The sequence below is a fragment of the Peromyscus maniculatus genome, chromosome 20 (genome assembly GCF_049852395.1).
Source record: "Peromyscus maniculatus bairdii isolate BWxNUB_F1_BW_parent chromosome 20, HU_Pman_BW_mat_3.1, whole genome shotgun sequence".
Lineage (NCBI taxonomy): Eukaryota > Metazoa > Chordata > Mammalia > Rodentia > Cricetidae > Peromyscus > Peromyscus maniculatus.
In genome coordinates, this window is record NC_134871.1 from 42824829 (window position 1) to 42845752 (window position 20924).

General features: G+C 51.2%; 1 protein-coding gene across 2 annotated transcripts in view; it reads right to left on the bottom strand.

Moving 5' to 3' along the window:
- Positions 1-20924, bottom strand: part of Ago2 (argonaute RISC catalytic component 2) — an 84270-nt gene that overhangs the window by 39447 nt on the left and 23899 nt on the right. For both annotated transcript variants that reach the window (XM_006989198.4, XM_042264972.2), the window contains exons 2-3: positions 9314-9509; positions 289-409 (exon numbers count right to left, since the gene is read on the bottom strand). In XM_006989198.4, the coding sequence (XP_006989260.2) occupies positions 289-409; positions 9314-9509 (317 nt within the window). The remainder of the gene's footprint in view (positions 1-288; positions 410-9313; positions 9510-20924) is intronic.

The window sequence follows — 20924 nt, forward strand, 5'->3', positions numbered from 1 at the left end:
TAAGACACACACGCACGCACGCACGCACGCACGCACGCACGCACGCACGCACGCACACACGGCGGGGGGAGGGGGGGGCTGTGTCTAGTGGTCTGTGGGTTGCACTTAATCAGCCTCACTACAAACCTCAGCACACACCATACACCTCATGACCAAGCCCCCCACCCAGCAGCTGCCCTTGCCTCCCAGATAAGTGATTTTGTACATCATCAGAGAAATACGTAACCTTGGAACATGTCTGAACCCCACTGCACTAGTTGGACTGGACCCCAGCGCTTGCGGCCTCACCTTGTCCCTGCCGATTGGAAGGGGCATGGCAGTGTACAGATTCTTCCTTCCATCAAACACTGGCTTCCGGTCCCCGAAGATCTGGGTCTTAAAGTGCTGGACCATGTGCTCCACTATTTCCCTGAAACAGAGAGAGAATTCAAGAAAATGTCAATGAAGTCGAGGAGGCGGCACAGGCTGGCATCTGTCTGATACACACTAGCTTGAAGCCACTTTAGGAGACTAGGGCTTCTGATGCCATGTGGCTTTCCGTCCTGTGGGGGGTGGGGGTGGGGGAGAAACCAGCCAAGAACCTGAAGTGGGCTTTACCTCATTTTCCTGGTCACACAAGTGAGTTACACAGGACAGATGTGGATGCTACTGTAACCTCAGATTACCAGGTACACTGAAGGGTAGCCATTGGAATTTCTGTCCTAAAGTTGTAGACTGGACACCCATACCTCTGTTGTGAGGCTGAGTGTCCCCCATAGTCCATAGACCACATTTTCTGGTACACAACAAGGCACCACACTTGTAGCAGTCACTGGCGTTAAGTACAACCAATATCTTACCAAATGAAACCCCTCACTTACCCTCCCCAAGTCAAGCAGAGACATCTAGGAGGAAGCCCTGGGCTGAACACCAGGCACACACTAGGTTCCTGACCTCACAGAGCTGTTAAGGTGAACACAAGGATACCAGCAGCCAGCTCCTGGGCCTTCTCCTTGTGGATGGGGAAGAACTCACTCCTTGAGAACCTACAGGTCACACTACCATTGGTATTTCATATGCAGGGACACCGAGGCAGAGTCACAGAGAGCAAGGGGCAGTGGTAAGGGCCACCAAGGCCTCTCTCTCCTGCATCCTACTTCCTAAACCCCAGCATCTGCTGGGCAGTAACCACACTGGCTGTTGACTTCTGTTACAGTTCTGGAAGCTTCTTTTAAAAAACAAGCAAGCAGACCAACACAAACCCACATACTTTGGTTCGTTTCTAATGATGCAGGTTTTATGTGACTGCATCCTCACTGTGACAAACAGCTAAGTCTGCTCAGCCTGCTGCCCAGCCCAGCCTTCCCAGGAGGAGCCTGGCTGTGAACAATCCAAGCTTTTACCCAAACACAGACCCATCAACATTTTTAAAATTGTTCTTGTATTTTATCTTGTTGTTTGATATAAAGATTTCTGTTTTATTTTGAATTACATGTATTGTGTGTGGGTGTGTGTATGGAAGTGCAGCGCCCACGGAGGCCGGAGAATTCCCTGGAGCTGGAGCTACAGGTAGTTGTCAGTGACTCGATGTGGGTGTTGGGAAATTCACCGATCCTCCTGCCGCTACAGCCTCCCACGCTCATCGTGTTTTCACACTTAGATATCTGGGGCCTGAGGTTGTCCTACTGGGGCCTGAAGAAATATGTCCTTATTATGTGTCCTTATTACTATGTCCAACAAAACCACATCACCTATTAATGTAGCTCTTACCAAGCCATAACCCGTGGGCGAGCCACTGATCACGCTTCCCGTGTCTGTTAAGGCTGGCACTCTCTATCCCTTTGAGATAATCACTTAAAACTAAAATACCAGGCCAGGGGGCATGTAATATTTTTACCTTAATATATGTACCCAATGGCCCAACTTCTAAAAACCTCGAAAGCAGTCTATACCCCAGGAGGAAAGGGACATGGATGAGCAGGTATATACTCCCCTGAAGGAACTATATGTTGGGCTAGTCTAGCCTTAGCTCAGGCAACATGGAGCCTAGCTCTTTCCCGAGGGCTGGCTGTATGGGACTCTTATTAGGGTAGGCAGGACTGAGCTGGAGGGACATATGGCACTGCTGGAGACTGAGGCACACGGGACTCATCATGGTGTCGCAGCACTAACAGTGACACACCTTGAGCTATCACAGAGCCTCAAAACTGGGCCCACCGTGGCTTTACAGACTGCAGTGCATCGAACAGTGGGAAAGGGATGGGGACAGGGGCAGGGTGGGGGCAGCAAGGGAAAGTTATGCCCAGGACACGGGGAAAGCGTGAAATCAGCACCCAGCTGCCTGCCTGCTGAGTCCACGGCCAAGCTGTCCTGCTGTGCTCTTCTCCACTAGGGATGGGAGTAGCATCCTAGGGACACAGAATCACCACGGCAAGCACAAAACACTGGGGAGATCCCACAACTGGGCACAACACTATTTCCAATGTCACACCACCTTGACCATCATAGTCTTGAGACTGGACCCATTTAGGGAATACCACAATTAACAGCAAAATGGAAAACATTCAAGGGTTGCATATTTAACCAGCCAGAAGCTCTCCCAGTAATTTGCAAGCCTGGTGGGCTGGCCCTGGCCTCAGCCTGTAGTTCCCAGCCCCCTCAGTTGCTGAGCAACTGAGCTGACGCAGTTCAAACCATGGCAACCTCGGCTTCTTCCAGACCTGACGCTGGCAGGTCACGTGACCACTGCTAGCCACACGGCGGTGCCTGGTGCAAGCCTGAGCCACGCCTCCTTTCAGAAAGGGTTTCCGTGAGGAGCCTCGCGGGAACCACAAAGCCCGGACAACACGACTGCCTTTTTCCCACCCGCATTCCAGGCTGGCGCGTGTACGCTACAGCACGGAGACCCAGAGGTTTCTGTCCCAAGAAGCTGGCAAGCAAGCCCACACACCCACTTATCAATCTTCACTGAGACAAAATAAAAGACCTGGAAAGACCCTCAGCACTGACAGCTGCTCAGCCCAGCTGGGCCTGTGGCTTTTATGCAGACACATACTTGTCACGGGAGCACATTAACAGGATCTCATCTGATATTCAACATATTCTAGGCACATTGTTCAGCAGGTCAGATAACAGAGTCCTAAGACATTCATTCTCCCCAACAGCTGTGACAGGAGAAGGTGCGCCAGCAAAGGGTGCTTTCTTCACCCGGTACCCGCACCCCCCGGGACACCAGTCAGTAACTCAGATTACAGCTCTCCCATGATGCACTTGGCTTTGGATTTAGCCTCTTGCCTTAAAATGTGCACAGGAGACAGGAGGCAGCTGCTTGAGGATTAGGGTGACTGAAGGATGGGAACGGGCTAAGGTAGGCTTCTCATGCACTTGGGGCATGCTGGCCCTGGAGCAGTTTCCAAACCACAGCCCAGGAGATCGGCAGAATCCAGAGCTGAGGTGGAGATTTCTAGGCCAGAAAAGATAGCGACTGGATTGATTCCCTCAACACACTGTACACTGCATCCTATAAATGGACCACAATTACAGCCTGGGTATGGAATTCAGCAACAGAGATGGCGTACAGCATAAGAGAAGATTCCATGACAAAATCTCTAGGGAAGGAAACTCAACAATGAGTGAGCGGGGAGGGACTGTCCACAAGCACAAACGCAACGCTTACAGACGTCACAACAGACCAAAAGCAATCTTCAAGGGGTCAGGGAGATGGCTCCATCAGAGACGTGTTTGCCTGTGCTGGGAGAAGCAAAGACAGCTGCATTCTGGGAGCTCGCCGGCCGGAGCTGTAAGCTTCAGGTCCATGTGACAGACCCTGACTCAGAAACAAGGCAAACACATGAGGAATGACACACAAGGGTGACCTCTGGCGCGCGCGCGCGCGCGCGCACACGCACGCACACACACACACACACACACACACACACACACACACCTCTCTACCTTCAGTCAAAGCATTTTGCTTCTTAGATCACAGCCCCGACCTGGAGTCGATGTCCTTGGCCTAGTATGAGTAGAGCAGCAATTCTGAAGGAAGGGGAGAAAGAGGCTTCCAGAAACCAAGGCCAGTTGTCCCACACATCACAAAAGGCCAAGATTCAAGTCCAAGAAACATGAATCCCATGAAAATTACACATGGGCACACTGTAGTCATATAATGGAAAAACAATATTAAAAATAAGAAGAGGGACTGGATGGTGGTAGCACACACCTTTAATCCCAGCACTTGGGAGGCAGAGGCAGGTGGATCTCTGTGAGTTGGAGGTCAGCCAGGGCTACACAAAGAAACCCTCTCAAAAGATTGGGGGGGGGGGGGGCCGCGGGGCGGGATGGATTTAAGCTAATCTGTTTGTTAGCTCAGAGGTTAAAAGCACTGGTTGCTCTTGTAGAGAATCCAGGATCAACACCCACAGGGCAATATGGCAGTTGACTGTCCCAGGGGACATCTCCTGCTTCTGGCCTCTGCTGTACTATAGTAGACATGCAGGTGTATGCAAATACACAAACAACACACCCATACCCATAAATAAAACTAACTTAAAAACATTAAGATTACATATGAACTATTGTGAGCAGCTTTTTTTTTTTTTTTCCTTTTGTGGGTATGTTTGAGAGAGACTCACTCATTAACCCTGGTCTAGAACCTGTTATGTAGACCAGACTAGTCTTGAACTTAGGAGACATGCCTGCCTCTGCCTCCCGAGTGCTGAGGTTAAGGGTGTGCACCACCCAGCCTGACCTCACAAACAGAGGCTGTTCAATTCCGGGAACCTACACAATGGGAACAGCCAGCCAGCTCTGCTGTCTTCCAAGTTGTGTTTGGAGCTCCGTGTGCACACTGTAGGATGAACACTCTCTCACAAGCACATACAGAACATAAATACATGTAATAAAACGTTTAAATGAAAAGCTGGCCTGGCAAAACGGCTCAGCGGGTCAAGGTGCCTGCTGGCAAGCCTTAAATCCTGAGCAGCAGCCCTGAAAACCACATACAGACACAACTCTAGGGGGGGCAGTATGGTGCCATGCCTTTAATTCCAGCACTCAGGTTGAGGCAGGCAGATCTCTGTGAGTTCCAGGCCAACCTGGTCTATACAGAGAGCTTCAGGTCAGTCAAAGTTACATAGTAAAATTCTGTTTAAAAAACAAAAAAAACAAAAAAACAAAAAACAAAAACAAAACCCCCCCAAACCCAGAAAACCCCACATTTAGGGCCAGGGAAATGGTTCAGTGGGTGAAGGTGCTTGCTGCCACATCTGACAGCCTGAGTTCCAGCCCTGGGTCCCACAAGTGAAGGAGAGATCCAACTTACAAAAGCGAATCTCCGAGCATGCGCTCTCCCGCACGCACGCATGCACGCATGTGCGAGAGCGTGCAGAGAGACAATGAATAAATGTAGTTTTTAAGTATTTTAAAAACAAAAAGGCGCAACAATTACAGACAGTACCTATTAACAGGGCTTCAGAATACATGAAGCACGAGCTGAAAAGACCACTGGCAGAGAAGCAAGTCCACATCATATTTGTATGAGAAAAAAAGGACTGTAAAGGATTGGACTAAAACTGCCTGTCACCTCTGCCCAGGACCAGAGCACACTGCCCCCACCACGGGGAATGTTTCTCAAGAAGACCCATGGCTGGGCTGCACACCTTTGAACCCAACGCTCCTCTAACTAAACGAAAGCCACAAGTGAGACCGACTCGGAGGAGAGGCTCTATGCAAAGAAACAGCAGAGGCCAACAGGTGACGCTGACCCTGCGAGCAGAGACCGGGCGGAGGCGGGGGTGGGGGTGGGATGGGGTGGGGGTGGGGGGGTGTGGGGGTGTGGGGGGGTGGGGGGGTGGAGATCAGAAAAACTGGAGTGTCGTGGTCAACAAAGCCAATGCTTGTTCTGGGCGAAGAACTGAAGTAACTGCAACCCCCTGATTAGAAGAAAACACGGAAATGTAAAATACTCAGCCTGCAAGGGACTCCACACAGGGCCCACAGACACCAAAGAATAAGATGGGGACCTGGCACAGTGGTGCACGCCTTTGAGATCCTAGCACTCTGGAGGCAGAGGCAGGCAGGTCTGTGTGAGTTTGAGGCCAGCCTGGGCTACACAAGAGCCTGTTTTTCAAAAAAAAAAAAAAAAAAACAAACACATATACACACATACTACATACACACATACCCCACACACACACACACAACACACACCACCTCATATCATGAACATCTCTCTGCAGAAAAATCCAGTAACTTTGATGACATGTGTAGACTCTTTGAAAACACCAACTACCCAAGTATGTACAAAATGAAACAGAAGGGTACTTCCTGATATCTGAAGGGGAAAAAAAAAAAATCAAGCCATATGAAACAATTCCCACAAACACAGTTACTAGCCCAACCTAGCCCATTTCAGTGGAGGTATTTAATGGTAGAATTACAGAAATCTTACATTTTTTTCTTCCAATCTATATGCGTATGAGGTTGTGTGTGGAGTCAGAGGGCACCTTCCACCTTGAGACAGGCTCTTGTTTGCTGACTAGGCCAGGCTAGCCTCTCCTGTTTCCTCCTCCCATCTCATCATAGGAGCACTGGGCTTACAGCCACAAGCTACCTGGCCAGCTTCACGTGGGCTCTGGGCTTCAAACTCAAATCCTCATGCCTGCTCAACAAACGCTCTCCTCACCCATCCATCTCCCCATCCCCGAGCCTCACACTTTGCTCTTACAGTGTACAAAGAAGGAACATTTTGCCACTTTCTCAATTATATGCTACACAACCCTGACATAGGAATAGAACAAAAGACAATCATAGATCTGCGTCCCACAGAAACGAACTCAAACCAGTCCTATATAGAAAGAATACAACAGGATTCTCAGAGATGCACGGCTCGCTTAGAAACCACAACTCATGTTAGCATGAAAAAAATGACAAGATATAACCAACAACCAACTCAGCAGTGACAGAATTCAGCTGATTGCTGGAGACTCGTCTCAGAAGAGGATAAGAGCTCTCACTGTGAAATCCCACATCTAATATCACATCCTAAAGATGAAGAACTGTCTCCCAATTAAAATCAGAGACAGAACAAGGGTGGTCTCTGCATTGCCCACACTCAATATCCAGCCGGCTTCCTCACACTGCATTAAGGATGCAATAAGACGCATTGTAAGAAATAAGATGCATTGTTAAAGTTGGGGCTGGAGAGATTGCTCAGTGGTTAAGAGCACTTGTTCTTGTAGAGGGCCGACCAGGTTTGGTTCTCAGCATCCACCTGATGACTCCCAATCACCTGTTACTCAAGTTCCAGGGGATCTAATTCCTTCTGGTCTTCATGGGCACCACATGCACATGGTACACATAAAATACATGTAGGCAAAACACTCAAATACATACAAATTGTTAAATGAATTAACATTCACATTCGCATAAAATTCACCATTAAAAGTGTAAATTCAATGATTCAGTGAGTTGGAATTTGGACACCCATCCCACCACTTAAGTGTGATGCATGTCCATCATCCCCAAATAAGCCTCTGCAATCCTTGGCTGTCACTCTGCATCTGGAAAATGACATTTTAAGAAGCTAGCTACAAAAGCAAAGAATATAACATTTTAGATTCAAAATGGTAGCAATTTAGAATTCCAAAGGGTTTTCTGGTAAAAAATCAATTGCCTTTTTTCTTCCTCCTGCTTATTATTCTCTTGGGTTTTTGTTTGTTGTTTGAAGCAAAGATCTAGATTTGGAAAAACAAACTCAGAGAATTCAGCAGTGTAAAGACTCCAGCCTAGGCTGAGCGCTGGCCTAGCATGTGTACCATAAACAAGACAAGCTGATGAATTATTGGCCTAAAGAGAGACCAAAGCAGGTACCAAAACTGCCACGTGCACGGCTGACTGACCCTCCCTTTCAAAGGCACTGTGATAAATAGACAGGAACAGAAAAGCCTCTTCAATACCTCACCTCAGGCTGCACACAAAACCAGTTCAGGATGAAGCACAGCTCTGAACACAAAAGCCCAAACTGTAATTCTCCCAAAGAAAACATGATCTTTATGACCTCTGCTGAGACAAACTTTGTAGAGGACCCCTGTCATTTCTGAAAGCTTACAAACTAGACTTCAACTAAACTTGGAAGTTTTACTCACTAAAAGGCACTATCTTAAAAAACAAAACGCTAATACAAAAAGAAAGCGGATTTCAGACTGGAGGAGAATATTCCCAACAGAGACCCCAGATCATGCAGAGGCAAAAGGACACCCTACCAATCAAGCCATCAGGGCAGAAGGTGTCACCACTCCTCATGAGGACAGAAAGATGTTCATCGACTGTGGGGCGGTGGGGGGAGGTAAAGCCACACACGGGAGCGGCCAGGACATCCAGGAGAGAATCAGAAATGGCCCAGATGCTGACAAGGTGTGGCTAAGCCAGGCCGCTCTCCTTGACTCGCTGATGGAAACAGAACATTGCAGCTGCCGGGGAGAAGCCTGGCAGACACCAGGTAGTGAAACCCAGCCCTGCCCTGGCAACTGTCAGGAAGGAAAGCCCATATCCATTCACAACAGGAAGACATGGAAAAAGAGGGTGCTCCTTCATGGGAGCTTCATGCCTAACAGTCTAAGTCTAAACCACTCAAGCGTTAGCAGGAAGACGAAGGGCTAAATTATCAAGTATTCAACAAGGGCTAGGAGGTGGCTCAATGGATAAACTGTTTGCCACACAAGCACGAAGACTATAGTTCAGGTCACTAAAACCCATGCAAATGCCAGCTAGTCATGGCAGCCACTGGTGGAGATGGGCAGCCACTGGTGGAGACATGGGCATTCCAGGACAAGCTAGACTAGCTTTAACAGAGAGCTCTGGATTTAAAGGACTCCTTGGCTCCATGAGTAAGGTGGAGAACGATCAAGGAAGCTGTTCAACGTCAACCTCAGGCATCCACATCCACACGTATACACACATGGACATGTACCTGCCCCCGCCCCCACATGCAGGCACAATTCAATGTTATACTCCTTAACGCTAAAAATAACTGCTATAATAAACAGAACAGCATGGGTGAATCTCAAGAAAATGCTAGACCACAGATGTGAGGACCAATGGGTAAGATACCTTGTTGCATGGCCTCTGTGGGCAGGGCAGGTGAACTAACTAGAAGAAGGTGTTGGGTTCAGACTTCTGGAGCAGGACATTAACAATGTAGGGGCTTCACTGTACTCAAATTACATCTCAATGCCAAAAGCATCATAGCAGCTTCATGGGAAAGCGTCCGGAGACGCACTGAAGACTGACAAGCATGTGTAAGTCAACCAGGTACACAGATGGGCGGGATTACCTGTTCACTCTCCGCGGGCATTTCTCTGGTTTGATGTCCAACTCATAGTGATAGATGTCAATTTTGGGGATGTCCATTTCAAAGAAGTTGGCCTGTAGTTTGATTGTTCTCCCGGAGGTGCCGAAGTCCGGCCGAGGTGGAGGCTTGAAGGCATATCCTGGGATGGGCGATGCCGACGGAGCAGGAGAAGCAAGAACTGGGGACAGCGAGGAGACATCAGACATCAGGGATGGGCGACTCGGACTTGTTCATCAGAATAACGGCGCACAGCCCAACCTCCCCACACCTCTGGATCCTGAGGCCCACACCTCCCCACATGCTCTATCTTGCTTTCCCACCTCATCCCAGAGGCCCCTACCGGGGCAGAGGACGCAGCAGTATGTCTGCCTCGGGCAGCTTGCTGGTCAGTGACCGTGCCAAACCTTTCCCCACCAAGGTCCGCTCCTTGTTCTCCCAAATCACTAAGACAGGTTTTTCTCTGCAGGGGACTTCCATCTCTCCCCCAAGGCTCAGGGAGTTCACACTGTGGCCACAGCTAGACTCCCTTCGGCAAGCTCCCACTCCATCAGCGTGCCTGGGACCTAGCCCTCCCAGGAGGCCACACAGTGCGCCACAGTGCGCCTTACTGCGTTCCCTCTGTGTCCCCCAGCTAATCATGCACAGCCCCAGCATGGGGGGCTTGGGTGGGATTTTGGGGTCCCATCCCAGTTTCCAGGCATTCTCCCATACACCTGGCCTGAATGTCATAGCATACATACCCACCCTTCCTCAAAAACGCCTCTGTAGCTCTCCAGCATCTAGTCCACGTGCCCAGGTGTGTGACGGTGCCCAAGAACTTGGCCTTTTCCACTTCAGTCCTACCCAGCCCACATAATGGTCAGGAGCCATCACCTAGGAGGGCGCTACCCCACACCCTCTCTCTTCAAACTCCATTTCCTTTTATTCCCACCCCAGCATCAGTATGTCATGCTGTGCTGCCATCCCTAGGTCTGAGAGGCGCAGCAGAAACCCACACACACCTGATGGACTCTCTGCCACCTCGCAAGGAAGCTGGAGCTCACACAAGCCCGCACATGCACGTGCATGCCACCACCCCCAACCGCCCCAGCGGCACTCACAGCACCTGTGACATTTTCTGACTTCCATGGGCTGCACCGACTCACATAGTTACTCAAGGACTGGCGCTCTCTGGCCCTGGAAACCACGAGAACCCCATTCCGGCAATGGACCATGTGACTTTTCCAGAAGTGGTAGTTTTTTTTTTGTTGTTGTTGTTTTGTTTTGTTTTTTAATGTGTATTGGTGTTTTGTCTGCATGTATGCCTGTGTGAGGGTGTTGGATCCCCTGAAACCGGGGTTACAGGCAGTTGTGAGCGGCCATGTGGGTGCTGGGAATTGAACTCTGGTCCTTTGGAAGAGCAGCCAGTGCTCTTCACTGCTGAGCCATCCCTCCAGCCCCGAGAGGTGGTGTTTTAATACTAAACCAACCACCAACTTAGAGTGTGCTGGGGCGACCCCCTGGGCTAACTACTGGCCAGTGATGTGCGGTGAGCGGAGGTGGGGTGGGATCAGGTGTGCTGTGGTGACTCGGGTTTCTCTGTGCTGCCTCTGGGGGACTGGAGAAATGGAGCAGAATGAATTACCAGTGAGGAAAGCGAGACCCACCAGACAAGACTCATCTGTGACACAAGTCAGACTTGTCAAGGCAAAGGTGTCCCCACTGCTGTTCAAATCCTTCTGTCTACTCTGCTTTGGATTCTGAAGCCAGGTCTCGCTGTGTAGTCCTGGCTAGCCTGGAACTCTCCAGATGGCAGAGGCTGGCCTCCAGCTCAAGCTCTTCCGATTTTGTCTCTGGAGTACACGAACCAGGTACAGGCATGTACTGTGACACAACTAACTACTCTGGATGCAGCCATGGCAATGCGTCACCCCAACCCCAACCAACCCCAGGAGAGGACAACTCACAAATTTAGGAGAAATACAACTATATATTTGTCATATAAAAGATTACTTTTACTTTTTTCATTCCAATGTCCTATTTCAAGAGATAAGGTGTCTGTGTTTCTAAAACTCCAGTTCCTACTGACAGAATACGCACGCCACCAAGAACAGTACAGCAAGCCTTTCTTACTGTCTCGGGGCCTGGAAAAGCTTGCAAGACCCGGGCCTGCTCTCTTTCTGTTTGTTTTAGGAAAGCTAAAGCGCGCTGAGCCGAGCTGTGCCATCTGGAAGCAGTCAGGTCTCTCCTCTACACCACTGCAACTTCAGAGGTGACATATTCACAGCTTTGAATACAGGCACCCCTCCACCAGCCCCCTCTGACGGCCCTGACATGTTGGGGGCAGGCTGAGGACCAGGGGCACAAGAAAAACTGCTCTGGGCTGTTCTGGATGAGCGTCACCCAGCAGGAGGAACTCAGTTTGCTTTCATTAGCTCAGCAGGACCCGGCCATCTTTCCCACAGAAGACCTTGACCAGGACACAGAATATCCAGACGAGCTCAACAAACCTGTCCCTTCCTTTCAGGTCAAAGGACACTGAACAAAAATGGTCAACCGATGTGTGGTCCCTGCGTTCAGGTGGTCTCCACTGGTCGAGAGGGAGCTTAGGACACAGGATCAGTTAAACCACAGTCAGGAAGCTCAGACACACGCACTGCGTGGGAGTCTTGCTTGGGCACACCCCCGTTTACAAAGGCAATCTATAGAACGTTCCTGGGGAGCAGAGCACCCAGGGCACACCCTGTCACAGCTGATGCGGCCTCATCAAAGGGCATATTTACAAAGGTCTACTTCTCAGATCACCTGAAAGTCCCTCCCATCACACCGCCATGGGAACTAAGGAGCACCATCAACCAGCTCGGGCTCCAGGCAGAGTTAATAAAAGGAACAGGGAAACAGAAAGTGTGATTCCACAACATACTTACTTCTCCATTACTTCTGGAAAGAACGAAAATGCAGCCATTTCATAGAAAAGGCACGCAGAATATAAAAATCACATTTGGACCTTGCAAGTTCTCTGGTCTAAATGTCTTCCCAAGTACTGGGATCCCTCTTCGGAGACTCTGGTCCCTGGGAGACACCGGAGGCCTATTTTTATCACTCCCGGGGAGTCCCAAGTGCACACTGCCAAACAAGCGGGAGAATCAGACCCAAAGCTCTGGAGAGGGGCTGGGTCTGCATGAACATAGAGCAAAGCGGGAGGGGACGGCTGAGCCTGTGGGGCCCGGCTCTGGACCTGACAGGTAAGGAGCCAAGATGGAAGAGCCAAAAAGGAGGCACACCCACACACCCCTCACAATGGGCTGACACTGAGGATGCTAAGGTAAGTGAGGGAGAGCACCAAAGACTCCCTGCTGTGCGGGCCCTGCCCTCTCTCCAGCCTCCAGGCACAGTCCCCAGACACCTGCTGCCCTTCCCTTCAAACCCTGGCAACACACACACACACACACACACACACACACACACACACACACAGAGAGAGAGAGAGAGAGAGAGAGAGAGAGAGAGAGAGAGAGAGAGAGAGAGAGAGAGGCTCGCGCACACACACACACTCACAGACACACACACATCATTCTGGCAGCCATTCTCCTAGGCTTGCTCTACATGTGTTTCCAGTTCTGTCCTCTCAGAAAATGCTTGGGACCGGGAAGAAAAATTGCATCTTCCACTAGGATTCTGTGGATCCTCATGGTTACAAGGGACCTGGGTGGCCCCGGGAAGGAGCAGTGCCACCACCCTTCAGTGATACACCCTCAAGTTAGACATGGCTCACTGGACCGGGTTCCCCGGCAGGGAGACAGCGTGGTACCAGGGACAGGCAGGCACCAGTGTTTGCTGACTGGCTGGTCACTTAGCACATTTGTATAGAGCTCCATTTTTAGAGCCACATCACAAACAGCGAAAGGGAAACACAGAGCATGAGTAATCCACTTCCTGCATGAGCAACCAGGTCCAGAAGACCAAGGGATTCGGTGTTTGTGACAGATGCCAAGAGAGGCGCCTGTGAGCCAGCCTGCTGCAGTACAGGATGGCCTCAAAAGTCCCGGGAGAATCGGGGATCTGCACTAGCATGGGCTTTGCGCAGGAAGGCAGAGGATGCTGGGACCTGCCCCCAGGCTACACACACACACACACACACACACACACACACACACACACACACACACACACACACACACACACACACACCTGCCAACAGAACCCGCCCTGGGCATAGGTAAGCATATCCCAAGCACTCCTCTAAGGGACAGTGCTGCACTCTGGGAGTGATTGCTATGCCTGCATGCTCAGTTCAAGCACAGACACCAACCCCAGACAGGGAACGGGACACTAGGGGGCTGGAGAATACAAAGTCACAGGAGGGTCCAGGAGGCAGCCTATAGGACTCCTACATGAGGCTAGGAACGCCCTGGGTCCCCAGCACAAATCTGGCCCAAGCCATCAGTGCTGGAAGGGCCTCAGTTTCCCACATTATGACTGACCAACAAAAAAAGCTGGGCAGATGGTACAAGGGGAGAGCAATGGGGAGTAGGTCCAGACCACATTCCCAGGGGTCTTCAGCAGGTGAGTGGCGTCAGCAGAAGAGGCCTGCTGTTCCCATCTTCCTACCTGCTCTCGGGCAGGTCACCTGGCGCTGGCAGCCCAGATTACCGTCCACTCCATGCCGTGTGGGACGGGGGCACGGGATGGTGTTGGAACGTCATCTACAACCCAGACCAGCACTGTTTAGTAAACAGTTCCTGGGGGAACTGGTGTCCTGAGGGGTGTGGCGTGGGGCAGCCCTGAGTGGAATGCCCAGCCCACTCCTCCCAGGGCAGTCAGGAAGTGGCTTGGAGACAAACTGTTCCCACCCAGGGAGTCCTGCTGCAGGATGGTGAGCTATGCCTGGCCACAAACCACTACCAAGGAAGGTCATGGCGCCTTCTGGAAAAACCTATGCTCCCTCTCCTTACAGGCCTAGGAAGAGGAGGACCTGGCCAGCCTGCACACTGCTCCTCACCTGGCCTGGCCCTCTGGCACAGGAATTTTCTCAGCCAACAGCACATGTGAAGGCTGAGTGAAGGGGCCTGGTTTCTTTACCCGTGTGGAGATGGAACAGAGTCACTGCTATCGTATACTTTATTCTCTTCAACCTTGATAATAAAAAGTTACAGAAGATAAAGACAGAAAAAATGAAACTGTAGAGAATGGCCCCACACAAGACAATCCCTGTTAAGTACCTTCTAGGTACGCACACACCAGCTAGACCTGACATGGTTTTTCCATCCCTTCCTTCATTTAACATCACACTAGGCCCACAGCCTAGTCTCTGAACTACCTCAGTGCTTTCCAAAGTGCCTCTGGACCACCCAGAGACTGGGCCGACGCCCCGAGAGAACACGCCTCCATCTCCATCCTGGGACAGAAGCTAAGACCCACCGCAGGGGCTCACATAGCAGTCTCCCTCAGTGCTGGCCTTCCAGATACACCTGTGTCCTCTTCAGGCTATGGCCTCGAGTCTACAGCTTCTCAGCTCCAACGTAGACACCTCACTGAGCTCATCTGTGGCCCTGGCACCTCACAGCTTAGAAGCCCACCATTCCTGGATGGATGACACTTCCTGGCACCCAGAGTGTACCATGGACGCAAGGACCCGACAGGAGCCAGAGGTTACATGCACTCCGTGGGTCCCCTCCAGCCTACCCTCACCCCAGCACATCACTTTCTTTTTTGTTGTGGGTTTTTTTTCTTGACAGGGTTTCTCCGTGTAGCCCTGGCTATCCTAAAACTGCCTCTGCCTCTTGAGTGCCGGGATTAAAGGCATGCACCACCATTGCCCAGCTTGTAGATTTCTACACTGCAGCTCCATATCAAGATTCTGAGACTCACTCCTTCCTCCCCAAGGTGGTCTCATGTAGCCCAGGTTAGCCTCAAACTTGCTGTGCAAGGGATGGCCTTGAACTCCTGATCTTCTGTCCCCATCTCTCCAGTGCTAGCTTATAGGTGTGTGCCACTACATTTATACAGTGCTGGGGTTTAACCCAGGGCCTTCTACATGACAGACCAACTCTACCAACTGAGTTCTATCCCAGCCCAGGATTCTTCTTCTGATATCCATGCTCCTTTGAGAAGCCATTGGATTCTGGCTATCTCTCCCTCGGGTTGAATGCTACACCTAAAATCTGGCACTTCAAGTCATCTCAGGAAAGCTTAGCCCTGTCTGTCCCAGTGGCAAGAGGCCAAGTTGGCTGAGGCCAGAGAGGTTGTTCAGCCACCCTAGCTCTGCGATGTGCTTCCCATTACCCGAGGGTCTTTGCCCTTGCGTGTGATGAAGAAGTCCTCATTTTGTATCACATATCAGATCTGGCATTTTGATGGCTTTTATTCAGTATGACTAATTTGATCTATCAACCCTATATATTTTGTTTCATCCATGAAAACCATTATTCTAGAAAATATTCCCACACAAGCATCACCAGGCTGACAAGAGAACTCATGACCTGAACGTGTAAGAACCAGCTTCCCCGGGGGCCAGTGGCCTCATCTCTGAATGCAGAAGCTGGTGCCTAGCTCCTGAAAACATCAAACCAGCCCTTGCACTGTCTATGGGGGATGGGCAGGGCAAGTGTTCCTCTCTGGGGGCCATTCAGGAACTGTGGCACCCACCCTCCTGAGGCAGGAGCGGCTGGGAGGTCAGGCCAGCACCCTGCAGACATGGTAGGGCTCTGCTGTCTCCATGGCTGCAACAATGTGCGTCAGTTCACCATTTACTGCTGCCATGGCAACCGGCCTCTCCTGCATCTGCTCATCAAGCAGGCTGCTAGCATGGGCGGGATCAAGTCTCAGATCAGGAGACTGGTGCCCTGAGGAGGCCCGGCAGCTGTACCTCCACAGTGCATCCTGGCATGGCCACACAGGGCCAGCATGTAGCCCTGGGGCCCGACACTAGGCAATCCAGGGCAAGGGGGTTACAAAACGCTCCCACATATAAGCGCTATGGGTCCACATGGAAAGCACTCTGGGAAATGTGCAAGCAGATGGGTGTGACTGTCCAGAGATTTTCCATAGAATTAACCAGAGGAATGGGGCTGCATACTCAGGATCCCAGCATGTAGGGGACTTAGGCAGGAGGATCATGAGTTAAGAGGCCAGCCTGTGCTACACATGAAGACACTGTCTCAATAAATAAATAAATAAATAAATAAATAAATAAATAAATAAATAAATAAATAAATAAATAAATAAATAAATAGAAAGTAACTAGGAAAAAAAATCAACTGTTCAGGGTCTGAAGTGATAGCCCAGAGGCTAAGAGCATTAGCTGATCTTGATCTTCCAGAGGACCCAGGTTCAAGTCCCAGCACCCACATGGGGTAGCTCACAACCACCTGTAGTTCCAATTCCCGGGGATCTGGTGCTTTCTTCTGGCCTCCAGGGGCACCTGCACTCAGTGGCACACACACACGGCTGTGAATAAAAATAAACCTTTTTTCTACCCCCGAGACAGGGTTTCTCTGTGTAGCTTTGCGCCTTTCCTGGATCTCACTCTTTAGCCCAGGCTGGCCTCGAAACTCACAGAGATCCGCCTGGCTCTGCCTCCTGAGTGCTGGGATTAAAGGTGTGCGCCACCACCGCCCAGCTAAAATAAACCTTTTAACAAACACTCAACCTGTGCAGTTATGCAGAAGACGACGACGACGACGAGTCCTTCAAGCCCAACCCCACACAGCCAGGCTTTCGTCAGGGACCTACTGTGTAGTGAGCACACATCGTGCGCCACTGTATGCCTGCACCAGCTAGAGACCATGTCCTTGACCACAGGTGTCACGTGACAAATCACGGACGGGGAAACAGGAAGTCACCTTGGAAACCATGAGGAGACACTCTCCCACCCCTTGGTGTGCAGCCTGCTGAATCATCAGCCAGTTCTGTGTCTACAAAGACATAAGTGGCTACCACACTGGAGGATCTGAGGGGCTCAGTGAGTGGGCGAGAAGGGAGAACAGGGAGACCATAACCAGCCTTCCCAGAAGGGCGGTGACTGGCTGCTGCTTCCTGTCACCACCCACCTGCCGAAAGCATTCCTGCCGTGACATCTAAGTATGAGTTATACGACCTTTAAACAGAACAAAGGTGGCATGACTTCACTCCTGGGTGACTTCAATGTTCCTTACAAAGCGGGGTGGGGGGGCTGCCAGGAAAGCGCTTACCATAAGAGCGTGGGGACCTGAACGCACAGCTCCAGCACCCCTCAGAAAACCCACTTGGAGGGTCAGGAGAGGCGGACCCCTAGAGCTGCTCTGCCAGTCTAGCCAACTGGTAAGCTCCAGGTCCAGAGAGGGACACTGTCGGAAAAAAAAATATCTACGGCAGAGAGCAATTGCGGGAAACCCCTGACGCCAGCCTCTGGGCTCAACACGTACACCCACACACCACACAAGCACACCCACACTCAGAAAGCTGAAGCAGGTGGATGGCTGTATGGTGCCACCCACCTGTGCCACAGTAAGATCCATTCTAGATTAAGAGTGAGTCTACCTCAGCCGGGGTGGGGGGTGGGGGGTGGCACACACCCTTAATCCCAGCACTGGGGAGGCAGAGGCAGGCAGATCTTGGTGAGTTCGAGGCCGGCCTAGTCTACAGAATGATTTCTAGGACAGCCAGAGCTGAAACACAAAGAAACCCTGTCTTGAAAAACCAAAATCCGTAACAACAACAAAAACCCCGAGGAAGTCTGCCTCAAACAAACAAACACAGCAAAAGATAAAAACCAAAGGCCTGGCACTGAGGACAAGCTACGACCAGGGTGAACTTCATTTGCAGGGCTACAGCAGAGCCCAGACCTCTTCCTCCAGAGGCATAGCCCCTGGCATCCATGGAGGGAGATGGGAACACTTCAAGCCCTGCCACTCCAGTGACCCACTGATTGCGGAGTTCTTTCCGAGGCTTCAGAGCAAGTACGGCTGAAGACACACCCCGCATCTTTCTTCTAGAAGTCTGTGCCGTGCTGAACACTGGCCAGAAATTATAAAGGAAAAGAATGTGACAAAAACAGCCAGGGACCCTAAGCTCCCATGCCACACCCAGGCCGTGCCAGGCGTGGACCTCCGTGCCTCTCTGCCTCTCAGTCAGCTCTGCAGGGGAAACATCTGACGCTTCAGGGTTGAGTGACTTGACAGGTTTCTTGGCTAGACGATGGCCAGGCCTGAGCTGAGCACCGTAGGCTCCAGAACGGGGCGGGACATGACAGGCTGCAGGAAGCGCAGACGGACAGCGGGTCCTATCAAACTGGTGCTTTTGGGAGACTAGGATGCATGTTTGATAACCATGCATCGGGAGGCAGAGGCATCATGATGCTATCATGCAGGTGAGCCACATGCCACCCATGCTGACAGAGCTGCATTAAATATGGTCTTTTTGGACAAAAAAAAAAAAAAAAAAAAAAAAAAAAGGAAGCCTTGCATGTGTACCAAGAATGGTGTCTGGGCCGTCTGCTCCCTGGCTGGGGAGAGAACACAACTACTGTGTGCTATCAGCAAAACCACCGTCAAGCAAGACCCCAGGAACCACTAACCAACTGTCAACAAAGAACACAAACTCAAACCCTGCCTGTGCTTCGGAGGAGTGGTTTCCAACACGGGAACACTCACGCTCACGTCTGCCTCGCATCTGGCTCAAGAGTCACGGCCAAGTCCAGCGTGGATGGGAACGATGCCTGTGGTCAGAAACCTCCCACCCCAGCTCTGACTCCCAGAGCTTGGCAAACTCTACTGTAAGCTGAGCGAATGAGCAAGGACACAAGGGAGCTGCAGCATAACCCGCGCAGGAAGAGAAGGAGCCTTTGCCCTTCCGGGTCACTGCCGCAATGTGGATGAAAGGGGGCACACAGAACTCTCGAGCAGAAAGGGTGAGCACCCCAACGGTGTGGACTGTGATAGTCCTAACCCCAGCTTGAGCAGCACAGGAGGTGAGCACTGACCAACACTTAGTAGGAATCAGGTTACGGGTGTGCCTCGATCCTGAGTTGTTTGGGGCCACTGTAGAATGTAAGTGTCCCAGAGTGCCCAAAGCTTCGAGACACATTACCAGGAATGCTGGCCATCACCTAGTCTCCCGATCAACCGTTTGTTCCCATCACCAGGCACTTCAGTGAGGTCATTCTCCTTTGTAGCGGGGACAGAAGATAGCCCTCTGTGACAAGAAAGAAGGCATGGATTGCTCTCTGGAGACTTGTCATCTCTGAAGGCTGTCATGGTACCTGCAAGTCTTTTGATTTGATCACGCTGACCAAAATCCCCCCTGGGAATCTTCCACGGTCGTAGGTAGTTTGATGAGACAGGAAGCGAGGCCCTGGAGGGCAAACGCAAGAGGAGGTGACACTCCAGGGGCGCGAAGGGGCTGGGCGAGGAGGAGGAGGAGGAAGAGGAGGAGGAAGAGGAGGAGGAGGAGGAGGAGGAGGAGGGCTTCCCTGAGCGGCCCGGGGGAAGCAGCACTACACTCTCTCGTGTGGCCCTTTTGGTTTAATGAGTAATCTGCTAAAAATGTTTTGACCTTATTTCGGCAGGTGATAGAATGTGCTCCGTGAGTGCAGGACGCCCTCAGCAGCTGAGGGTGAGCCGTGAGAGAAAACACCCACCGTGTAGGGCCGACCGCCCACTTTCGTCTCGAACTGAAACAGCTTATCGACAGTGGGGTTTTTAATGGATTTTTTGTGGTTCAACATGAAACTCCAACCATGACATCCTTTGAGAAATGGCCCACGAACCCATCTCAAAAATCTTTTTTGAGCCGGGCAGTGGTGGCACACGCCTTTAATCCCAGCACTCGGGAGGCAGAGCCAGGCGGATCTCTGTGAGTTTGAGGCCAGCCTGGGCTACCAAGTGAGTTCCAGGAAAGGCGCAAAGCTACACAGAGAAACCCTGTCTCGAAAAAACAAAACAAAACAAAACAAAACAAAACAAAACAAAACAAAAAATCTTTTTTGTCCAGTCACTCTTTCTGGAACGACTTCCACAAGGTGGCCCAGCTGCTCTGAGCGCCTGTTTAAACCGCCCCACGGTGAGCCTCGACATAGCTTAGGAAGCTGGGCACAAAGCCGTCCTCTGGCTCCCCCCCCCCCCCCCCCGAGTCTCTTGGAGCTAACCTCACCACGCTTTATGGTCGTGGGGGCTCTTGCTAGAATGTAAGCATACTGACCACAGGAGCCGGCTGGGTCTCTTCATGTTCAACTGTGGCCTGGCTGAATGCACAGGGAAACGAAAGAGTATCTGATAACAATGGCCATACCAGTAAAATTGCTTTATTGATTTATAATTCCATGTTGCCTGTCTGTAGGGGAAATCCCAAGCTCCCTTGAGAGACAGTCAGCATCTTCTCAGGCAAGGGACACCAGACACCTATCAGCAGGTTCAAGGTGTCGGCGTGTCTACACCGACTTTCAAATTCATCTCTCGCACCTATACAGGCCTAATGGCATGGGGAGAGGAGCCAGGACACTTGGGCCAGGCGGCAGACCAAGGACTCCGCTGTCCAAGTTCCTGTGGGCCCACTGTGTCCGTTATCAGCTGCCTCCTCAGAAGAATCCAGGCGGCTCCTTCGGAATGTAAGGGATGAATCCCCCGCCCCCGCCCCC